Raw genomic sequence first — 21,473 nt, forward strand, 5'->3', positions numbered from 1 at the left:
TTGAGCGTGAAAAAAGCGGCGTATTTCATTATATTCGCACCTTAAAGGAAAGAACAGAATCAAGCTGGAAACACATACAACGTTTGAAGCTTAAAACAGATACAACGTTTGATTAAAGTTTTGCGTTGGGCGTCGAGAAAAAAACAACAACAACAGGGCGACGACGATACCAAAGTCCAGCGTTTATCTGTTTGCCGGCATATATTTCAAATGAATTTGAATTTTTCGGCATCATGCCCAACAGTGTAAAAACGGCCAAAACGACACAAAACTTTACCTAAACGTTGTATCTGTTTACAGCTTGAGTAAAGTTTTGTGTCGTTTTTACACTGTTGGGCATGATGCCGAAAAATTCAAATTCATTTGAAATATATGCCGACAAACAGATAAACGCTGGACTTTGGTATCGTCGTCGCCCTGTTGTTGTTGTTTTTTCTCGACGCCCAACGCAAAACTTTAATCAAACGTTGTATCTGTTTTTAGCTTCAATCGCCGCTTGCTTCCCCAAATGTCAAATTATAAAGGAATGCCAGAGCCTCTTTGCAAATCCGCCTGCGTTCTCCTTTAGGAGGCTCTGTCATTCCTTTATAATTTGACATTTGGGAAGCAAGCAAAGCAAGTGACGATTGATTCTGTTCAGGCCTTAAGTTTGGCCGGGCCCAAATTTTTATACCCTCCACCATAAAATACTCTGAGCTAATATGGAATTATTAGTTTTCATTCTGTTGCGAAAGTACCTAGGCACATAATTTTAGCTGGATAAGTCACTTGACCCTAAGTGCCAAATGATAGCCAATTCGGCGGTACCGTTATATGGGGGGGGGGGGGGGGGGGCAATACCAAACCGTGGACCGATATAGCCCATCTTCGAACTTGATCTTAGTTCAGACCAAAAACACATGTATACGAAATTTCAGCCCTGTAGCTCGACTCATTCGGAAGATAGCGTGATTACAACAGACGGACGGACGAAAAAGGCTAAATCGACTTAGAATTTTACGCTGATCAAGAATATATGTATATACTTTATATGGTCGCAAATGATTATTTCAATGAGTTACAAACGGAATGACAAACTTAATATACCCTCCATATTACGGTAGAGGGTATAAAAATAGCAAAGCATGCAGTGGCATGGCCCATAGTACAATTACTTAGGTAGATGTCTCAGCCCAGCTGAACGAATCTAAAACGTAAAAAAAACGAGAAATTCACCATGAAAAATCAAAACAAACGATCATATGATTCGGTAAGTAAGAGATAGCATGTCTACACTTTATATACAAAAATGCTGTTTATATTAGAGCTTTTTGGGAGGTTAACATTCATTATCTAGATTTGTTTGACGTATATGTAATGGAATTGACATTTAAAACCCAGTGGGTTTGTTAAATCCGGGTATATATAAACGTACTATTACACAAGCGATACTACTGGTCTGTTCCTTTACTTTTGAAAATAGTAGAACCGGCAAAAGTAGTAAAAGTTTTAAACTGCTCAAATATGAATTGTACGGTGACTAAAGTAAGTCCCAATTTACATTAGGAGAGTTTACTTGCGGCAATTGTCAGTTTGTTGGTGAGAGAGGGTGTTGAGAGGCAAAGGGTTACCATATGCCTCACCTCCCTCTCCATCAAACTGACAATTGCCGCAAGTAAACTCGCCTAATGTAAATTGGGACTAAAGGAGCACTTTTCCAGTAAAAAGTGGTAAAACTTGAAGATTCTTGCAAGTAAAGGAACAGAGCTAATACGATACGGTACAATTACAAAGGTAGATGCATCGGCGAATTGCTACAACAAAGCAGCAAGCAACACGCAGAGTTATAGGTTTTGCCATGGTACAATAAAATAGAGGTAGGCCAGGTATGAAAATCACTGAGAAATGTCACCCTGCAGCCATGGCTTAAAACGTCAAATGGCATGGTACAATAATAATGGTAGATGTACCTGCATAGGTATCCCGTATTACAAAAACATATGGAACTTAGAGCTTCACTTTTTATATGTTAAAAGTGCCATATAGTGTAAAAACATTTCTAGGCTCCAGAATATTCTTGTTGGAAAAGTGTTCCAAAAATAGCAAAAGTTCTTCCCAAACTTATGACAGTGAAAAAATGTCATTCACTTATTTTCTACTTGACAAGTTTGGCTAATCTGACATCGTGATTGCTGGCATCCGATTTGCAGATAAATGTCAGCAGAATTTTTACAAAAATTTTAATTTTTACATTCCCGCACTTTTGGAACAAATTTAAATTAATATCAATATTTTATAAATCGTTCATTCGTAAGTTTTGCTAAAAAAAATCAACAATTTTATTTTGCCACGCGAATACACATTTTTGTCCTTGTTTTCAATTTTAAGATATAGTGTTACAGCAGAAGTTTTTTGTTGGAAAAATTCAGCGATACATCTACCTTTATGATTGCATAATGTCAAAAACAGTACAAAATGTAAACACTGCTTTTGACAGATTAGGCCATAAAAAGAAAAAAATTGTAATCAGCTGTTAGCTGTGGCCTACCTTTACTTTATTCTACCATGGGTTTTGCCCTCAGCATTGAACTCCTTATTCACCAAAATGGAAAGAAAGCGTCAAACATAGAGTACATGATAGAACAGCTAAAGCAAAAAACCATTCCATCAATAAAAACGGATTAGTATGGAAAATAAAAAAGAAAATATTTCTGGAAATTGCAATATAAAAGAAGATAAGTGTGATATTGGAGATTACGAGATAATATCCTGTGATTTTTACAATGATATGACTGAACAAAGAGACACGTTGTATGAAAACGAAGGATCAGATAGCGAATATTCAAATGAAACATCTTTCAAAAATGAATTGGCGGACGAAGATGATGCGAATTATTATTCAAATGACATTTATGGAAGCGACACAGATGATTCGAATGTTTCAGTAAATGTTGACCACCAGACCGAAGAAGGTGAGAAAAGTAAAAGGCATAAGACGAGCTGGCCAACTATGCTCGGATAGAAATGAAATTGTTATCAAAGGTAGATCTCGTCACCCTGATCACAAATATATGGTTTGTTCCAGTACTGCAAAAATCGAATTTTTACTATTTTTTCGATAACGTAAAGGAAAAAATTTTATCGTAGTAAAAAGTAGTAGCTTCTTGCAGGCTCTGGAACAGAGCAATATATAACATTTGTTGCGGTAGTCCATACTTCCCGAGATATGGGCCTTTGAAGTTCCAAAAATTCCTTTGTTAAAGACTAGCTGATAAGAGAAAAAAATTAAATTAAAAAAAAAAAAAAATTGTTCCCGTGCCCTAGATTTGCACCTGTCCATAGGAGAAAGTCTTAAATCCCCAGCCGAAGGCCGGATACTTAAAAAATACAATTAAAAAATTTTTTTTTGAGTGTAGTGCGTCAACTTTTGTTAAAGAACATAGTTAAGGTCATTGCAAATCAAAAGAAAAAAACTTAGGTAGTACTCTTTATTTTTTGTTATTTCAGGTTGTAAAATGCGTAAAAGAAAATATTGGGTAAAACCACTTTACAGAAGTAGAGATATGGACGGGGTATTCGTACTTACATTCGAATCGCTCTACAAGTCAGACAAAAACTTCGAAATTATGGTCAGGATGACTCCCAGGGTATTTGATATACTTTACAACATTATGGAAGCCGATTTATCTAAAAATTCCAATAGAACTCCCATATCTGCAAAGTGTAGACTGTTCTTGACATTGGTGTAAGCTCTGCCCCAAAATTACATAGGAAACCACATAATAATCAATTATATTTTGCAGATATCTGGCCCGTGGTGACAGTGTTGGCTATTTATCTCTAACATTTAAGATGGGGAAATCAACAGTACGCCAAATAATAAGAGAAACATGTGCAAAACTTTGGGATAATCTTTCGCCCCTATACATGGCTAATCCCAATACCAGGGATTGGTGGAGAATTGCGGTGGATTTTGAACGGAAATGGAATTTTCCCCACTGTGTGGGGGCAATTGATGCGAGACAAATTGATATTAAATGTCCACCAACCTCGGGATCGATTAATTACAGGGGTATAACAATTGTTCTGTTATGATTTTACAGTACCAATCATGGCACAATTACCGTTGTGCCATGGTACCAATGAATATCCAACGATTTTTTAGGTAAATACGATTTAGTGTTAATTGCAGTCTGTGATGCAAACTACAAGTTCAGTGTAGTCGATATAGCGACATACGATTCTCAGATCAATGGAGGAATATTAAGGAATTCAAAATTTGGAAAACGGCTTCTTGGTAATAACTTGAATCTGCCCCTTGAAGCGCCAATAGAGCCCGGAGGAAATAGACTTCCCTATTTTTTCGTGGGCGATGCCACATTTCCTCTTAGAGAAAACATGATGCGACCATATCCTGGATTAACTCTTCCTGCAGATAGAGAGATATTCAATAAGAGATTATCCAAAGCAAGAAGGACGATTGTAAATACATTTGGCATTTTAACGGCCAGATGGAGGGTACTATTGTCGCCATTAAATTTGACTCCACCTGTAGCCGAAGATGTTGTCAAGGCAACCGTCATCCTTCACAACTTCTTAAGAGATCACGATGAGAAGTATTGCCCCCCAAACTTTGCAGGTGATAGTGATGGTAAAAAGGGTCTATGGAAGAAAGAATTAATGAATAATCAACGTTTACCGACAATCAAAAAAATTAGTTCAAATAATGCGACAAAAAAGGCATTTCGTTTAAGAGATAAGCTAAAAGACTTTATATCGAGAACTAGGTAATAAATTAGAATTGTACATTTTAGTTCATTTACCGGAGTGTTTCATATAGTTCAACGCTTCTGATTGAACTAGTTCGTTAATCTAGTGCGAATAGGTCTGTCTGGTTATCCTAAAACTTGTAACAATTTGTACCAATTGTTGCTGGAAGTCGTCTGTTAACACAAAAAGCCAGCAAAAGAGAGAGTGAATCGAGAGAGACATGTTGACAGTTCTTTTACTGAGAGTTTGCAAATTCTTGCTGGACAAATTTCTTCTAGCAAGCACTTGTAACTCTTCTTCTTTCTGAAAACAATCAATCAGTTGTTTTTAATTATTCGGTGATTTATGTTTGTGGAAATTAAAAATAATTTTATTGTGGAAATAGCAAGCCTAATTGTATTGCTTTTTCGGAGAATAAAGTTGCAAAGTGGAAAAATTCCTTTTTTGGGTAATTTTCTTTTTTATTTAAAATAAGGGGTCGATTATGCATTGCTATTAAAGTTGAGTTGCGTTGTCAATTGCCAGCACAACTGAGATGAAATGTTGTATTATTGATGTCAACCCAACTGCATAAACGTGTTATCGATCAGTGTTTTTTCAAACTTGTGAACTCTATATTAATGCAAAAGGCACAATTCGCAAAAAAAAACTATTTTAAAATGATAAGTTCAGTGGAATTATTTTTGATGATGAAGAAAATGTACAGGACATGACATCTATTAGAAGAAATTTGAGGGACAAGTCGAATCCATTGCAATTGTCATCTGCACTATTATAATCAGTAAATTCACCCTTATTACGGTTGTCTTTGCTTTGTTTTTAGATTTGTTAGTTACTTCAGGCTTACTAAGGATGCATTCAAATATGTTCTCGAGCAAATTGATCCAGATCTTTACGATCAGATAAGGTCGACATATGTACCAAATGAAGTGAAACTCTCAGCAACAATGCGGATACTTGCTGAAGGCAGTTCTTCCTCAGTGGATGTTTCTCGAAGCGATGAAGGCTGCTGGATTCCAATTGATTGATTGCCCGCGTTTACAATTGTATCCAATTGTAACAAGCTTGATGCTGCTTCTTCCGTGTCTGTTAGTATGTACTGCTTGAAGGATCCTCCACCTGTAGCACGACATTCTGCCTTATTGTGAACTAACTTCTTCCTTAACTTGAATTTGTAGTCAGCCCAGACTTTCATCCAACCCTCATCTGTTCGTACTGGCGGTCCTAAAATGTTGAGTTTCGTACTAATTTAATTCCACTCTTCTTTCACGTTAATTTTTTTTTATTCCATTGCAGTAACCTCCGGCCAAATTTGGATTGTTCTGCAAAATCTGGACCATTGTGTCAAACTGCTTCTTGGTGGTGACTTTTGTTCTGAAACATGTGCAATATTATAAAATTTATACGAATATAAATCCATTTTATTTGTTCGTTTTTATTAACGTTTTCAGAAATTTGTCTGTTGTCGTCAAATCTCTAACGACTAATTTCACAGCGTTTCTCGTAATAAAACGCCTCTCGTGGTAGCAAAATTGTAAAAGAATGGCATACAGAGTTGTAATATCTCGTATACGACATACATAATCAGCCCAATCATAAACATCATCTCACCGTGAGTTTTCTCACTCTCGCCTCCTCCCTTATTATAAACATCATAAGGGAGAACAAAACTCACGTTCGTGAGAAAAGTAGCTATCATAAATGTCAAAAAAGTGAGGCAATTTTCTCTCACTACAGAATTCAAGGTGAGTTGAACAAGAAAATGTAAATATGGAAATTTTTTATAGAAAAAAATCGACGAAAACGAATATTATATATAATTAATTGCATTTTTTTTTGTTTTACGTTGAAAGTAACAAATAAAAAACAATTAGAAATTCTTTTGGCAACTGTACATGTTCATCCGTGTTTTAATGAAGCAAGGAAGACCTCAATCGGGTTTGGCGTAATTTGGAGGCGGAGTTGAAGTTGGCCAATATTTTTCAGATATGGGAAGCGGTTCAGAATCATAGGATGGCAACAAGAATGGGAGAGGACCCAATCAGGAGCAACCCCTTTCTGCAATTGTTGTTCCTCGATAGAACAATGTGCATATTAATGTACATTTGCATGTAGGTACTTACAAACTTTGCGGCAACTCGAGTGACATATCGTTAGTGCCTTTGAACTGTTCTTTGTTCGCTAAGGTTCCCAGCAAAATATTCGATACCAAAGATGCTATTTAAGCATGAGTGCAAGTGAAATGTCACCTTTTTACCGCCTTCGCCCATTCTTTTTACAACACCGTTACCCACCAAAAGATCCAAATCATTTTGGATGGCATTAAGAAGGAATCAAAATATGAAGGATTAAATTCATAAAGTTAAATATAAAAATATTATAAATAAAAACATAACAAAAAGAAAGATAACATTATGAAATTGGTTTAAATGTTGAAGAAAGGGATTTAATTGAATTGTACTTAGCATTCATAAAATTGGTCCTAATGCTGGTGAAAAGATTGGATGTTTCCGTATTGTATTTATTTACAATTCTTGAAATTCCTTCAAATGCTGAAGATGGGATCATTCACAACTTCATTTGAACTAATACAAAAGATCCAGTGAGATATTGGCATCGCATGGAACAACTTCCACAAAATTTTGCTTGATTTTCTTTGTATTCCTCAGCGTTTGTCGTTTTGGCCATCATCCAAAATTCAATATTAAACATTTTCATTTCTTTTTGCCATTTAATGACCTATAAACGATGCTTGATCACTTTTATTCATATTTGTATAACATAAAGCCTTAAAGGCTTAAATTTCTGCAAATTGCAGAAATTCTTCGGGCGTAAATAAACAATTTTTACATAAAGTGTGTCTTTTTACTTACTAAATGTTGCTGAAACATTTTTTTCAGTAACTTTTCCTTTATACAACTGTCAAAATCTGCAACATTAGTAATAATTATTACTAATTATCACGTAAAAAGACACAGCTATATTTGTCAAAACAAAAAAACAGCTGTTACAGATGCTGCCACATGTCAAACATTTAGTAATTTTTTATCAATTACCAGGTATTTTTAAAGTGGATTGTTGATAAAAAGTATTTTTTGTTTTAGAAATATTAATTTAATTTAAAATATAGTAGTGTTTTATAAAAAATTACGATTATTTAGATATTGCAAAATCATTTGTAAATAAAATAACGATATGGCAACACAAATTATATTTTCAAGGGTTCACAAAATGCGGCACTATTTTCAATTTTCCAACTTGTGAACCCTTTTTCACTTTTTTCGCTCCTCCCTTGTCATTTGTGATAGGTCGAGAAGTGAGCTGCAACTCACTCGTGAGAAGCTCCCTACGTGAGTATTCATGATTGCTATGAATACCAATTAGACGTTACGACACGTCAATTTCCAATTTTGGATACGACTACGCCAACCGTAATAAGGCTGATTATTTTAGGTCTAAGGCGTATTTTCGATTGAAAAGGATGCCGTAGTTTACAATGAGGAAAAGTTAAAGGATGACTTCAAATTAAGTTAGTGATCAACAGCAATACCCCCAATTTTAAAAGTGTGCACTGCGTTGAGATTTTTTGGTGACGGAAGTGTCCAAAAGTCCCATGGTAATAATTACAACAGTAGCATAGCTCATTGTACATTGTCGAACGTATTGAAGGAAGTTGTCCACTTGATAGAGAACAAGGAAAAAAGACAAAGAAAGAGGAGGAAACAACACAAAAATAATTTTTATTCAAGTTGTCGGCTGTATAGATGGAACCCATGTGCACATTGGATTTGCATTCAATTTATCAATTAATATTGTTATTTTTACCATATTTTTGATACACAAAATTATTTAATCAGGCAATTAATCAACAAATGTTAAGAAAATGTTTTTTTCCTCTCAATTTTACTTCTTGTTTCTTCGAAAATATTCACTGCAACTGAAAATAACTGGTTGCTGAAAAATAGCCGGTTCGTCAACTGAGATTCGCAACTTCAGTTGAAGGTTGCCATACATAAAGTAATTTTGACAACTCCACTCAACGATAATTGCTATCGATAATCGACCTGTTAGTTCCGTAAGCAACATAACGCCGCAGTTAATAAAACGTCATTGCGATCCTTACCTAGAGCTGGATCCATGCATGGCGATTAAAAAATGAGAGATAGAACTTACATAAGTATATTAACAGGTATGTGATGAAAATCGATTTCGAGCTCATAACGAGCCAAAAACGACTGTAGGTGTGATGCATGTACATTTTCCGACATCGAATTGTTTTCGATATCGGTTTCATATTCTATTTTGTTCTATGGAAAAATTGATCAAAAAGACGTGTGATGCAATTCGATAATCGTTTATTTTTCTCGTTTTGAAAACGGTCATATTTTTGTGGTCGATTGAAAAACGTTGTAATAAATTTGGATAGATTTTCTACGAGAAAAAGTTTGAAATGTAAGAACAGGATTAAAAAGATAAGATAACATATATTTTCCTTATTTTTTGGCTTATTTTGACAAATTTTTAACAAAATATTTGATATTTTGATAAAAAAGCATAGAACAAAAAATCTACTTTTAACATCTGTGTTTTCTCCAAATTGGTGAAGACACCCGCTAAATATGTTGTTATGCGGTGTTTGTAGTTCTCATCATGTAGTAGCACAAGAGTTTCCTCACTAAGCTCTCATATAGACCAATTTAAATAAGAACACACATTTATTTTATTTTCCATTAAATTTTATTTCGGCTTTTGCCTTCGCCACAACAAAAAGCCTTTTATGTCGCTTTCAGCTGGAGATTCGGGATCACTAGTCCGTTTTTTGTATGTGGGAATTTAATGAAATTGAAACAACGTGGAATTGAAATTCGATGCGGTTCCCATCACATCTAAATACAATTGACTCGTTTTGGACAAATCGTTTTCATACCAAATCGATTCGAAATTCATCACATACCCATAAGACTTATGAAAGTCCTTTTCTGCACAACTTTCAGAATATCCAAGACACTTCCTGGCATCAATTGAAATGAAAAAAATACAATACTCAGGAATGTTAAGTTTCTTTTTATCAGAATTATCAATTGAACAACGTAGTAATTATGAACAGATAATCCAAACTAATTAAAATAATACAAGGTAAAAAGAATGAAAAAGGAAAAAAAAAAAATAAATTAACATAAGTACATGTAAAGACACCGGAATCCTTATTAAATTACATGATAGCCGTTTGCCTATGAACCAATTCTTGACTGTTCTAATTCAAGGAGTCGTCTTTTTAACTCAATTCCTTCTTGTTTACTTTTTAATAACTCTCTTCTAAATCTCGCTTTACTTTTCATTTCATATTTGTATAGCTTCAACTTTTGCTCCTTTAACTTGTAGTTTTTGCGCTGATATTTAACGATTTCATTTAGTGATCGTCTAACATCTTTGTATAATTTCGCCTGAACTTTTAGCTGCTCTTCAAGGAGGTGTAGTTTAGAGCTTCTTTCCTTTGGACCATCTGTAAAAGCCGTGGAGGCCTGTTCTTCCATTTCATCTCTTAGCAGGTAGTTTGGGGTTGATGATATTGTGCTGCAGGCTTTTTCATTCTTTAGGTTTTTAACGATTGAGCTGTTTTCAACACATATTTCCTCTTTAGTGGGTGTACTGGAATTCGTTTTCCCTAAATTGTCAGTTTTTTGACAACAGTTTATGCGTTCCTTATTACATTGTTCTGAAGAAGATGAATGTTTATGTTTGCTGTCTTCGTTTGAAGTCGTATCCCATTGCAACAATTTTATGAATGCCTCCTCCTTGGAAGACATTACTTTTTTCTGCATTAGCTTTTTCCTTATTTTAAATTTATAATCAGACCACACCTTATACCAACCCTCACCACTACGTACTGGGGGTCCTATGGCATTTAATTGTTTGCCAATTCTGTTCCACTCTTCTTTTACGCTCATCTTGTAATATCCACAAGAACAGCGTCCTCTAGCTAAATTTGGATGTTGCTGTAATATTTTCATCATTTCCTCAAACTGCTTTGCTGTTGTGTATTTGGTTCTGAAAAATAGTTATGACACATATGAGAGTAGTTATATTTTTGGATACGATATGTATATTAGGCATAAATCATTTATACGAACAGCTAGCAGAAAAATCTGAAATGTTTACCTGTTTACAAAAATATAAAGTTTTTCAGGGGGAAGTCCATACTTCCCGAGATATGGGCGTCTGAAGTTCTGAAAATTCCCTTGTTTACTTGAAAAAAAAAAATACAATTTAAAAGAAAATTTTGTTCCCTTGCCCGAAATTTGCTACTGTCCATAGGAGAAAGTCTGAAAACCCGGCCGAAGCCCGACTATTTACAAATACATTGTATTGTGTATTCCGCAAGCTTTAATGACGTTCAAAAGTGACGAAGTTATAAACAAGGGAATTTCCGGAACTTCAAAGGCCCATATATCGGGAAGAATGGACTTCCCCTGAAGAACTTTTTAGGCAGATTTTTCTGCGAGCTGTTCGTATAATCAATTTGTTCCGGATATTATAAAATTATTAGGGTGACGTAGGGGATGAATGATACCAAGCAACGGTCTTGACCGGCTGGCTTTAGCATGGCAAAGCCCAGGATTTATCTTGGTTCCTCTTTCATCTCAAGTAGACACTGACCTCCCCGTGGTGTCACCTGGGGAGCTGCCTTTAACATCCGTCAAAGGTAGTGAGCTAACATGAGCCGCGCGTTCGCCCATAAGAAAGTTAAAAGCCTGGGTTGGACGTTGAGCTAGTAACTCACCCCGTCAAAACACCGCCTACTATGAGAAAAAAAAAAAAAAACAAAGAAAAAGAAGAAAAACAAACACCTCTAAAGTTGACGAACCCCGCAAACGTTTTAAGGACCATGATCTGCGAATCTGCACCTGGAATGTCAGGACTCTCTACAGAGCAGGTGCAGTTTGCGCACTGGCGAATGTACTTGGCAAGTGCAAAGCTGATATTATCGCCTTACAGGAAGTGCGATGGAACCGGGCAGACGTAAAAATAACAAACTATTACGCATTGTATTATAGCTGCCATGAAACGAAACATGAGCTAGGTGTTGGATGTATGGTAAATAGGAGGCTTAAAAATCTCGTCTCCAGTTTCACTCCTGTTTATAAGAGAATTGCCACAATCCGTATAAAAGCAAAGTTTTTTAACATCAGTCTCATCTGCGCCCATGCCCCGACAGAAGAGAAATATGAACAGATCAAGGATATATTCTACGAGCGCCTAGAGAGAGCATATGACCGTTGCCCTGGCCAAACAAACTACAGAGGCATAAGTCTGCTCTCAATCGCATACAAAGTGCTGTCGAGGGTACTGTGTGAACGTTTAAAACCCATGGTCAATAACATAACCGGTTCATACCAATTGACCAAATCGTAGACTATAACGCCGCCTTCGACAGCCCAATTCGATTAAAGGAGTTTCAAGCCATGTCTGAGTTTGGTATCCCTGCAAAACTTATAAGATTATGCAGGATGACATTGGCTAATACAAGATCAGCTGTTAAAGAGGAAAAAAACCTCTCGGAACCTTTTGAAACAAAACGAGGTTTCAGACAAGGTGACAGCCTATTGTGTGACCTATTTAACATTGTAAAAAGTCATACGAGAAGCGAATGTATATACCGATAGATTAAAATTGCACTATATACAATAAGGATATGTTACTGACCTACGCAGACGATATTGATGTAATAGGTCGATCAACTCGATCCGTAACAGCCCCCTTTGCGAAAATTGAAAAAGAATGTGCCAAAAGTTTATGGTATAAAGACGCAAGACGTCCAGTAGACTCGGACCAACTGTTGATGTTCAGAACTACAATTTTGAGGTAGTAAATGACTTTATTTACCTCGGCACCGCCATAAATCAAACGAACAACATCAATTTTGAAATCAAAAGAAGAATAATATTGGCCAACAGATGATACTTTGGTCTAAGTAAACAGTTTAAAAGTAAAACCACCTGTCGTCAAACAAAACTTTCACTGTACCAGACACTGATACTACCCGTAGTTATGTATGGATCTGAAGCATGGGTACTTGCGAAAGCAGATGAGGCAGAACTTGGTGTGTTTGAGAGAAAAATTCTTCGAAAGATTTATGGACCAATATGCGATGAAGGTGAATACCGACGTCGTATGAAACACGAGCTACACCAGCCGACCAACATCGATATAGTAAAACGTATCAGCAGGGTGGATAAAATTGCCCCCGCAAAAAAGGCATTTGAATACGAGCCACTCGACGGTATATGCCCCAAGGGAAGGCCAAAACTACGATGGAAAAACCAAGTTGAAGAAGATATCACAAAACATGGCAGCCAAAATTGGAGAAGTAAAGCAAAAGATAGGTGCGTTTGGAAATCTATTCTTAGTTCGGCTTATGGAACAAGACGTTCTGTTTAATATAAAAGCCATCTAAGTAAGTATTATAAAATTATTAGTTTTTTTTTTTTTTTTTTTTTTTTGTAAATACATACCGTTTCTTTTCTTTTGTGGTTTTTGAATCCGAATCATCGGAATCGCTTTCATAAGCAGCTTCGGCTGGATTACAATCATCATCTCCATTTCCTATTGATTCGTCTTCTAAAAAATCGTTCATTACTGACGGTTCTTCTACGTTGTACCGTTCTTCTTGTGGCAATGATGTACAATGTTGGCTATCATGTGTGTAGATGTCGTCTCTATCTATTTCTAACATGTTCAAGACTGTCCTTTCTATTGGAGTTAATAATTTACATGGATCTTTTTTCTTGATTTTGAATTTGTAATCTGTCCACACCTTTATCCAACCATCTTCTGTACGTGTTGGTGGTCCCAACCGGTTAAGTTCTTGAGCAATTTTGCTCCACATCTCTCTTACAATAATCTTACCTAAGCCACCACTGCGTCCCTTTGCCACATTTGGGTTTTTCTGTAACAGCTCTACCATTTTCCTGAACTGTTTTGATGTTGTTTTCTTAATTCTAAAATTGTGAAATACATTATATTAAAAAAATGTGAATATACATACATATCTGCAATTATTTGCAGATACCATACCTCTTCCTTGAATTGGTCCTGTCATTTGTATTTATTCCTGCATTTTTCCCCTCCGAATCGTCTGATTCGCTTTCATAAGCAGCTTCAACTGGATTATAATCAAAGTCGTCTGTTATCATAGATTCATCCTCGAAATCTTCATTCCCGTATGTTGCAGTGTGTTCTTCAATCGCATACCATTCCTGGTTTTCGTTTAGCAGAGTGTTGTCCAAATTGTTGTCTTCTTGTTTGAACGGAGCAGAAGGGGACACTTTGTAATCTTCTAAATCACAATTCTCTATTTTTATTTTCATGTTTGTAATATGTAATTTATTATCTCCCATCGCCTTTTGAACCAAATGGAGGATCTGCCACTTAAAAGTCCTTTATTTTGGAATTTTTATTTGTATTTTTACCATTTATCTATTATTACCAGACTATTGAGCTTATCGTCGACGTTCAGTTGACGCCGTAAAGTGATTGTAAACAACAACAATGAAGTCAATACGTCATGGCCATGATACAATAAGAAGGTAGCAGCAACTGCCGCGTTTTTGGTAACATAAGATGTCAAAATTTGACATAAATTCAATGCAATTGGCACATTATAGCTCTGTTCCTTTACGTGCAAGAATCTTCAAGTTTTACCACTTTTTACTCGAAAAGCGTTCCTTTACTTCAGACACCATACAATTCATATGGGAGCAGTTTACAACTTTTGCTACTTTTGCCGTTTTTACCACTTTCAAAAGTAAAGGAACAGACCATATGTTACCATCAGCAGGGCTTATTGTATCTTCTTATTGTATCATGGTCATGGCACAATTACCAGGTAGATGCATCAGCCAACAACTACAACAAAAACCAGTTCAGTACTGTGAAATGTCAAAAATGATTTCCAAAAATAAAGCAATTCGCACAATTTTTTCAAGAAAATGTTGTTAGGCAGTTATTAATAAACACATTATTACGAAAATCCATGAAAAACTCATAATTTTTCTTTTAAATTTTTGTTTTTTAATTTTGTGTTTTCAATTACAACAACAATTTTGACAGCTTACAGTACATCAGCTGGGCTGATGTGGGTACCTGTATGATTGTGACCAGAGGTGGAAGCGAGTCGATTTTCGGTCGGCGGCGCGCCGCCGCTTCTATTTTTTTTTTTTTTTTTTTTTTTTTATTTATTTATTTATTCGCTATCAATACATTTTTTTAAGGTTTTAGCCGCCGCCGATTACATCAGCTCAAATCGGCTAAAAATCGCCGCCGTCAACTCGACTGGTACAATAAGAAAGGTAGATGCATCGGCGAATTGCTACCAATTGCGAATTGCTAAAGCAACTTCTTTTGTAATGTAAACTGTCAAAATTTTCGCCAAATGGTCTCTTGTTGTCTCTTTTTATCGCTTGTGTTTGTCTATAAAGTGTAGACATGCTATCTCTTACTTACCGAATCATATGGTTTTTTGTTTTGATTTTTCATGGCTAATTCCTAGTTTTTTTGACGTTTTAGATTCGATCAGCTGGGCTGAGGCATCTACCTTTCTAATTGTACCATGAATGAATGCAACGCCGTTGAATCTATCATTCGTACTCGGATTTCAACGAAGAATACACTTTGGTAAACAATAAACAATTTTTTTACTTGCTGAAAGAAGAAAATATTCAACCGTTTTACAATGACCTTCAACAACGACACTGCCAAACAAATATTAATTGATATTATACGCACAGTTAATCAGCCAGAGAACTCGAAAAAATTATCGGAAGCAAAGGCGTCGGCCGGCAAAGAGATGTTACTTATGATGCAGCACGTCTTTCCCTTGGTAATGCAGTTACAAACAGAAGTGATAAAGTCCTATGGTTTCTCTGGAAATCGTGAAGGTCTTGTTCAATTTTCTCAACTAATACGTGAACTCGAAAGAGAAGATGTGGAAATAGCAAGGCTACGCAGTCAGATACGAGCTATATATTTGCCACCCATTGCAATTAATACGACCAATGACATTTTAATATAAGAAGACAACCAAGGAAGAAGGCATTTTGCTCGTCCAGTTCACATTACATGCATATGTATAACGATATAACTACATTATCATCATTACATTGTTTATCTATTTAAAGTGGTAATAAGGTAATACAGTAGAGGAAATTTCAGCTATTTGTAATAAACAAAAAAAAAAAAAAAACTGCCAATTACGAAAAAACTTTTGTATTATTAAAAAATCTCATAAATATGTTTTATATACATATTTAAGTTCGCATTAATTATATACGTACTACTATAAGTGCAATTTTTATATTCTATATCCTCTTTGCGAAGTAATAAAATGACACAAAACTATTGAACTAATAAAATAACACAAAACTATCATCAATCGGAAGTTTCTTTTTGTCGATTCCGGGACAACTTCCAAAATAATTTTGGGACATATGGTCGAGGTACTTGGCAAATACAGAGCCCTTCCTCTAGCGTTAAATAAAAACCAGATTCTTTTTAGTATTCCTCCTCTGCTTCGTCGTCTTTCAGCAGAAAATCGATTTCATACTTTTTATTTGAGTTATGAATTCGAATATCAGACGATATTCTAGTGTTATTCTTATTTCTTGATCATGTCTCTATTAATAACACGACTTTTGCGAATTTTTTTTTTCGTTTCTAACTGAAATCGGCGAGTTATTTTCAAATCCGGCTTCGGGTTTTCTCCATCAGCTCTTGTTCAAAATAGTTTTTTACGAGTTTTACCTAGAATTTCGTTATTTTCGGATTCAAACAAATATTTTTGTGGGTTTTTCGACACTAACATATCAAGGAGATTTTGTACGCTTGATACAACAATTTTCGAAATAATTATGGTGAATATACATATGTATATCAAACAAGTAAGAACGGCGTTAAGTTCGGTCGGGCCGAACTTGTTATACCCTCCACCACAAGTTGTATTGAAGTAAAATGGAATAATTAGTTTCCTTTCGTGTATGAAGAAGACTTAATACTAAATTTCAGAAATTTTGGTAAAACAATGTGAGGCACCATTCTATGGGGGCTATTTCAAAATGTCGATCTATACCGACAAATTTCTGACGGAAAGTTTTTAGGCTCAAAGAAGACTAAATACCAAATCGGTAAGATAATGTGACTAAAACTTAAAAAATACCGAAAGTCAAGAAGTACGCTTCTATGGGAATATAGGAAGATCTGGACCTGTACTGATAATACTCTTCTGGAATATTTTATAACTCTTGGAAGACGAAATAACGAATTTCAGCCATTTCGGTTGGATATTGACGTCACAATCTTCAGTATTACAAAAATCGGGAGGTACCGTTCTATAGGGGCTATATGAAGGCGTGGACCTATACCGACAAATTTAAGGGGGAAGTTTGAGCACCCCCAACAAAGTCTAAATACCAAATTTCAGCCATTTTGGTGGAATATTGAGGCCAAAGCGTTCAAATTACCGAAAATCGGGAGGTACCGTTCTATGGGGGCTATATGAAGGCATGGACCGATACCGACAAAGTTCTGGGGGAAGTTTTATACCACCAACGTATACTAAGTACCAAATTCCAGCCATTTCGGTGTGATAATGAAGCTAAAACCTTGAAAATACCGAAAATCGGGAGGTACCGTTCTATGGGGGCTATATAAAGGTGTGGACCGATACCGACAAAATTCTGGGGGAAAGTTTTATACCCCTAAAGAAGACTACGTACCAAATTTCAGCCATTTTGGTAGGATAATGAAGCTAAAACCTTAAAAATACCGAAAATCGGGAGGTACCGTTCTATGGGGGCTATATAAAGGTGTGGACCGATACCGACAAAATTCTGGGGGAAAGTTTTATACCCCTAAAGAAGACTACGTACCAAATTTCAGCCATTTTGGTAGGATAATGAGGCTAAAACCTTAAAAATACCGAAAATCGGGAGGTACCGTTCTATGGGGGCTATATAAAGGTGTGGACCGATACCGACAAAATTCTGGGGGAAAGTTTTATACCCCTAAAGAAGACTACGTACCAAATTTCAGCCATTTTGGTAGGATAATGAAGCTAAAACCTTAAAAATACCGAAAATCGGGAGGTACCGTTCTATGGGGGCTATATGAAGGTGTGGACCGATACCGACAAAATTCTGGGGGAAAGTTTTATACCCCTAAAGAAGACTACGTACCAAGTTTTAGCCATTTTGGCAGGATAATGAAGCAAAAACCTTAAAAATACCGAAAATCGGGAGGTACCGTTCTATGGGGGCTATATCAAAACGTGGACCGATATATCCCATTTTCAATACCAACCATCCTGCAAGTAATAAAAACTTCTGTACCAAATTTTGACTCTCTATCTTTAAAATTGCGAGCTGTATCTTGATTTCAACAGACAGACAGACGGACGGACGGACAGACGGACATGGTCAAATCGACATAGAATTTTATGCTGATCAATAATATATATACTTTATAGGGTCTCCGACGAATATTTCGATGTGTTACAAACGGAATGACAAATTTAATTATACCCTCCATATGGTGGAGGGTATAAAAATATAGAAACATACGACGGTTTTTGTAAAAATTGCATATTTTGAGTACTTTAAGCTGTAATTACGTCATCGGGGGAAGTCATAGGATCATCTTATGGCATACCGGATATGCTTAGGGTGTCTACTATATAGTCTAGGGGCTCAATTCTGTTTCTATGAAAATGTGAAATGAAAACTTTTATAAAGGAGAAAACTGTCAAATGAAAAATATTATAAAGGAAATATTTTTCATTTCAAATTTTCATAGAACATATATTAATAAAAGAGTAAAGTGATTGTCTCACTGACTGACTTTATGATTCATCAACGCCCAAAAATTCGTATGGGAAGGGTACGAAAAGTACTAAAAGGTACTAAATATGGTACCGTTCGTATTTGGCAAACCGGTAGAGCTAGAATTTTGAATGAGGGCCACTGATGGAGTGTATGATAGATGTACCAACGGGTTTTTAGAAATTCTAACTAAAAGTGTGCGAAAAGTACTAATGGGGATGCGAGTCGTGTCGCGTTGCCAGTTGCAATTTTTCCATTACGTATGGCAAAAGTCGCCCGACGACGTCAAATTCTGTCCCCATAAAGTTCATTTTCATTTATTTTAAGTGAATTTATTTAATATTATATACATTTTTTGGTGCTTGAAATGCTGCTTGAAAAAATAGAAGCCCACCCAAACGTAGCCCGTGGAGTCAGACATTTTGGCTAAACTAAAGCCACTTTTAATGAGTTGTGGAAGGATGTTGCGGAGCAATTAAATAGACTATGGACTCATTTTAAATCCAAACTAAAGAAAAAAATGTTCCATTACAGCTACAGGAGATGGGCCATCACAAGAAATATCTTTGTTGTCGATGGAGCAAGCGGTAGCAGACTTACTGCAATTTAATGTGGTTTCAAATCCTGCAGGTGCGATCTACGGATGTTAATAACAGGATGATAATAACAGTGAAATTGGACAATCTGCTGATGTAGAAAATGAAAAACCTCAAATGAAGTAGAAATTGACAACGTACTTGCCAATAAAACGGTTAAACTAAAATATCCTTTTCTATTCATATATAAATGGCGAACATCTTCCTTAGGTGCCATTATATGTACATACGTGTGTTCCGTCAATGCATCCGACAACGTCCGGGAAATTTGTTTTTGAATAAAACTAGTTTTTATTTTGACGCTTTTCCTCTTCTGTTATTTTGGAAACCATCCAAATTTTACACAGTTTTTCCTCTATTAACTCCAGAACTTCACTTAATACCTTTGACAATGTGGGCTGAGCCATCCCGAGGTTAAAGTCATTGCCATAGGCTTTTTCAATGCATTCTTCTGGAAAAAATCTTAAAGCAGCACACACTTTAAAGAGTGACTTTAAGCCTCTACTATATAAATAACAGCGTCTTTTGGAAGCCGAAAATAGGATTAAAACATAAAAAATAAGCAATTATTTTGATGAATGCTGGAAACCAAACATACTCACAATACTGATGGAAATTCTAAAGGATTCGATTTATCTCTTAAGTGTCGCCTGATAGATACTACGTTAACTACATTTTCTTCATTGTCATCAAAAAATAGTTCCACTGAGCTTATCATTTTAGAAAACTATACATTTTGTGTACAACTTGGTCTGATATTTTTTTCTGATATATTCAAATCAAAGCAAAAAACGCTCCGCTACATCACCGATAACTTGGCGATTATTTGCTATCGCTTTACGTAGTACAATTTTTAAATTTTGTCGCAGAGACGATTGACGACGCGACATGACTCGCGTCGCAATACGGAATCGACCCATAGGTTCAGTAGTTTTAGAAAAATATGTATTGAAAAGAGTGGGAGTGTTAATCAGTTTTCTAGATATAACATCTTTATTTTGGCTCCAAATCATAAGTTTGGCTTATACATATAGCGTTTTAAAGAAAGGCGTGGGATAGGTACCCAACCTCAATTCGTAATTTTTGCAAATATGAAATTTTGCAGATGTCGTGATTTTTACTTATATAGATATAGCATTTTTAAAGAAATAGGGTATAGGCGCCCCTTCCGAAATTTAACTAAATTTGTAGCCTATTTTAACCGGGGGCCATCCCTGTACATTCCCTGGCAATTTCAGGAAAATCGGTTCAGTAGTTTTTGTAGAAATTATAGAAAATTAAGAAAGTGGGCGTAAAAGAGGGCGTGGTCAAGTTTTCTTTGCATAAAAATCATAGACCTAGGGTTTGGCGAACATTCTACAGAAGGAATTATCGAAATCGGTCCAGCCGTTCTCAACTGATGGCATTACCAACGAAAGACATTTGATTTTTATTTATATAGATATAGTTTTTAGGCTAGTTTTGTAGCCTATATTAACCGGGGCCATCCCTGTACATTCTCTAGCAATTTCAGGAATATCGGTTCAGTTGTTTTTGTAGAAATGATAAAAAATGAAAAAGTGGGCGTAAAAGTGGCTCGGTCGGGTTATGGCGCACTGCCACTGCACTGCAGGAGCCTTCAGTAGCTATGGGGACCCACCTCTCAGTTACATCTACTCTCGTTCTACCCTTTTCCTGTCTTTCTCCCATCTTTTTCACTCTTACCACCCCTTTGTTATTTAATTTCAGAATGAACACAATGCACAGTGGATCCACCCATTGGCCAAAAATAAAAAAATTTTGGTACAACATCTGGCAACTCTGACATGTATGACATGGACCTTGTCAAAAATATATTAATTTTTGTTTCATTCGAACGCGATCATCTTAAGAATAGCTTCAAAAGTCGGAACATTTGACTAATATTTTTTGTTGTGAGTACAACCTATAGTTTAAGTGCAAGTAAATAAATTCAAAATATCGCGAAACTAATACGTATAGCAAAATATTATATTGGATTTTGAAGGAGGAGGTAATAGCTTCATTTTCGTTAAAAAATAGGGTTTTAGCGTGTTGTGGAATTCTAGTTAGCTGCATAATTTCTTAGTGTATTTCGTAATGCCAATTCCATCATATAAATAAATTTGACCTAAGGTTTTAGTCATGATGCCCACCAGTGCCCACCTCGGGAATAATTTTCCAAAGTAGTTCATGGGTTTAAGATTATTCAGTATTAAAATCAGCTGCCATCTAGTGCCAGACTATAAATGGTGGGCCG

General features: G+C 35.8%; 2 protein-coding genes across 2 annotated transcripts; one reads left to right on the top strand and one right to left on the bottom strand.

Moving 5' to 3' along the window:
- Window positions 1-9,793: 9,793 nt before the first annotated feature.
- LOC141394602 (uncharacterized) lies at window positions 9,794-14,295 on the bottom strand. Its single transcript, XM_073969285.1, has 3 exons — window positions 13,825-14,295; window positions 13,263-13,748; window positions 9,794-10,797 (listed from the first exon to the last, which is right to left on the bottom strand). Exons 1-3 carry the CDS (start codon window positions 14,145-14,147, stop codon window positions 9,981-9,983), a joined length of 1,626 nt encoding a protein of 541 aa, XP_073825386.1. The 5' UTR covers window positions 14,148-14,295; the 3' UTR covers window positions 9,794-9,980.
- A 1,092-nt stretch (window positions 14,296-15,387) lies between these two features.
- Window positions 15,388-16,170, top strand: LOC141394617 (protein C10). Its single transcript, XM_073969301.1, has one exon. It carries the CDS (start codon window positions 15,482-15,484, stop codon window positions 15,818-15,820), a length of 339 nt encoding a protein of 112 aa, XP_073825402.1. The 5' UTR covers window positions 15,388-15,481; the 3' UTR covers window positions 15,821-16,170.
- The last annotated feature ends 5,303 nt before the right edge of the window (window positions 16,171-21,473 follow it).

The sequence above is a fragment of the Musca autumnalis genome, unplaced genomic scaffold (assembly GCF_047663935.1).
Source record: "Musca autumnalis isolate F117 unplaced genomic scaffold, ASM4766393v1 scaffold_2, whole genome shotgun sequence".
In the NCBI taxonomy this organism is placed as follows: domain Eukaryota; kingdom Metazoa; phylum Arthropoda; class Insecta; order Diptera; family Muscidae; genus Musca; species Musca autumnalis.